The sequence below is a fragment of the Chiloscyllium plagiosum genome, chromosome 40 (assembly GCF_004010195.1).
Source record: "Chiloscyllium plagiosum isolate BGI_BamShark_2017 chromosome 40, ASM401019v2, whole genome shotgun sequence".
Taxonomy (NCBI): Eukaryota; Metazoa; Chordata; class Chondrichthyes; order Orectolobiformes; family Hemiscylliidae; genus Chiloscyllium; species Chiloscyllium plagiosum.
This window is the reverse complement of record NC_057749.1, coordinates 15,067,952-15,070,290: the sequence shown is the minus strand read 5'-3', so window position 1 is coordinate 15,070,290 and position 2,339 is coordinate 15,067,952. Positions and strand designations below refer to the sequence as shown.

The 2,339-nt window shown below is 50.4% G+C and overlaps 1 protein-coding gene across 2 annotated transcripts in view; it reads left to right on the top strand.

Moving 5' to 3' along the window:
* igf1ra (insulin-like growth factor 1a receptor) overlaps positions 1–2,339 on the top strand; it is a 217,633-nt gene that overhangs the window by 172,847 nt on the left and 42,447 nt on the right. For both annotated transcript variants that reach the window (XM_043680420.1, XM_043680421.1), the window contains one exon: positions 1,762–2,039. In XM_043680420.1, coding sequence (XP_043536355.1) covers positions 1,762–2,039 — 278 coding nt within the window. The remainder of the gene's footprint in view (positions 1–1,761; positions 2,040–2,339) is intronic.

The window sequence follows — 2,339 nt, the reverse complement described above, 5'->3', positions numbered from 1 at the left end:
CCACTCCCGCTCCCTCACCCACCCTCTCCACGCCCTTCACCTTGTCCTCCCTGACCCCTCCCCTTTGTTCCCCCCCATTCCTCCCCTTCATCCTTCCCCCTCTCCCCATGCACTTTCGCCTTTGGTCCTTTCGGGAAAGCCAAACTTCTATTTTCTCCTCTTTGGACCAATTCTCCCATTTGGAGGCAGCTGGTGCTCCCCAGAGGCATCGGAGAGGTGTGTCTCATTGGATGGACATCTTTAATTTTGCCTTTTCTAATTTTGTTTGTGGCAAAGGGACCCAACCTCTCTTTTATCTGCCTTTCTGGAAGGGGGTGGGAGCTGCTGATGGGCCTGTTGTCCAGTCTGTGCTCAGTTAGTCAGTCTCAGCCCCAGGTGGCGGGGGGGGGAGGGGGCAGGTTTACACAGAGGAAGCTAATGGGCCAGAATTCCTTGGAGTTCTCCAGGAATATTCATTGGACAGTGTGTGTTTGTAGGTCTGGAGTGAACACAGAACCTGTCTTGACTGGGGCGCTCTCTAAGTTTAAATATTCTGCTGTGCTCCCTGTCCAGCTGTTGAAAAATTTTCAGACTTTGCATTTATACTTGTGTCTTCATAACCTCAGCGCATCTCAAAGTGCTTTGTAGCCAATATTGGAGATGTAGCAGTCAGTACGGGCGTAGTGAGATATTTGACAACGGTCAGATAAAATAATGAGGGATAAAGCTTGGATGCTAGGGTGTAAACCTGTATTCTTTAAAACACTGCCACAGGATCGTTTGCATCCTCCTCAGATGGTTAACTTCTATTCTGGAGCTTGGAACCTCACCCAGTGCAGCACTCCCTCAATACTGCACAGCGGTCTTAATCTGCAGTTGATATCCTTGTGGGGCTTGAACCTCCCAGTGCCTGAGGCCGAGCTGCTGGGGTACAGCTGACTCATGTTAATTAGGTCTGATTGACTGTTTTCTGTCTCGCTCTACCTCTGGTCAATGTAGGAAGGATATTCCCAATGGGGTGGAGTCCAGAGCCCAGAGTCATAGCTTAAGGATGTACAGTAAATCTTTTAGGTTTGAAATGAGGGGAAGTTTCTTCAGGTGAGCTTGTGGTTGAAGCCAAAACATTGTGTTTTACAAAAGGAGGTAGATACAGTTCTGAGGCTAAAGGGATGAGGGGATATTGGGGAAGAGCAGGATTAGGGTATTGAACTCGATGGTCAGCCAGGATCACATTGAATGGCAGACCAGGCTCAAGGGTTCGAATGGCCTACTCCTGCTCCTGTCTTCGATGTTAGATCATGCTGGATGGGTCAGTCTGTGACTTAGAGAGAGTAATGGAGGTGGGGTGATTATTCTCTGAAAGGATGTGGCCTTTACTGTCCATATCAATGTCTATTACCCTGTACAGTTGAGAAGATGGTGGTGAGGTGCCTACTCGGACTGCTGCAGTCTGTGTGCTGTAGGGACAGCCATATTGCTATCAGGGAAGGAGTTGCAGGATACTGTTGACCCAGTAATAGTTATGGAACAGCGATATATTTCCAAGTCAGGATGGTGTGTAGCATGGAAGGGAGTTTGCACATGACTGTGTTCCCATGCATCTATTGTCATTGTCCTTCTAGGTAGTAGAAAGGTGGGGCTTAGATTGTGTTGAAAGGTCAGAGTCACAGACATGGGCACCATTTTGAGTCACGAGGCCTCCTTGTTGGACACTGGATCCTCAAGGTTTTACATCTTGCTGCTCAGTTGACTGACTCGACTGCAACCTGGTTCTTCCTGCAGACCTTCCCGGAAACGCAGAGACACGTTTGGAATAGCGAACGCCACCCTGGGTGTGAACAACACCGCCCCGCCAGAACGGCATGGGAATAATTCCAATCCGGAGAGGAAGACCGACTACCCCTTCTTTGAGAACAAAGTGTGGTACAAGGACAGAACGGTGATCTCGAACTTGCGGCACTTCACCACGTATCGCGTTGACATTCACGCGTGCAATCATGAAGCTCTTAAACTCGGCTGCAGCGTTTCGGCGTTTGTGTTTGCCAGAACGATGCCAGCAGGTGAGGGAGTGAGCTGCAGCGCAGTCTGCCTCATTTTCGATAGCAGTCTCTGCTCACAGGGCTGACATCCCACAAGATTGGGAGGGAGGAGTGGGGGGTGGTCATAGGGAGGTGGTTGTTGTTGGGATGAGGGAGTGAGCTGCAGCGCAGTCTGCCTCATTTTCGACAGCAGTCTCTGCTCACAGGGCTGACATCCCACAAGATTGGGAGGGAGGAGTGGGGGGTGGTCATAGGGAGGTGGTTGTTGTTGGGATGGGGTGGGTTTATGTGGTGGGGGGGATTGGGAGGTGTTGGTGATCG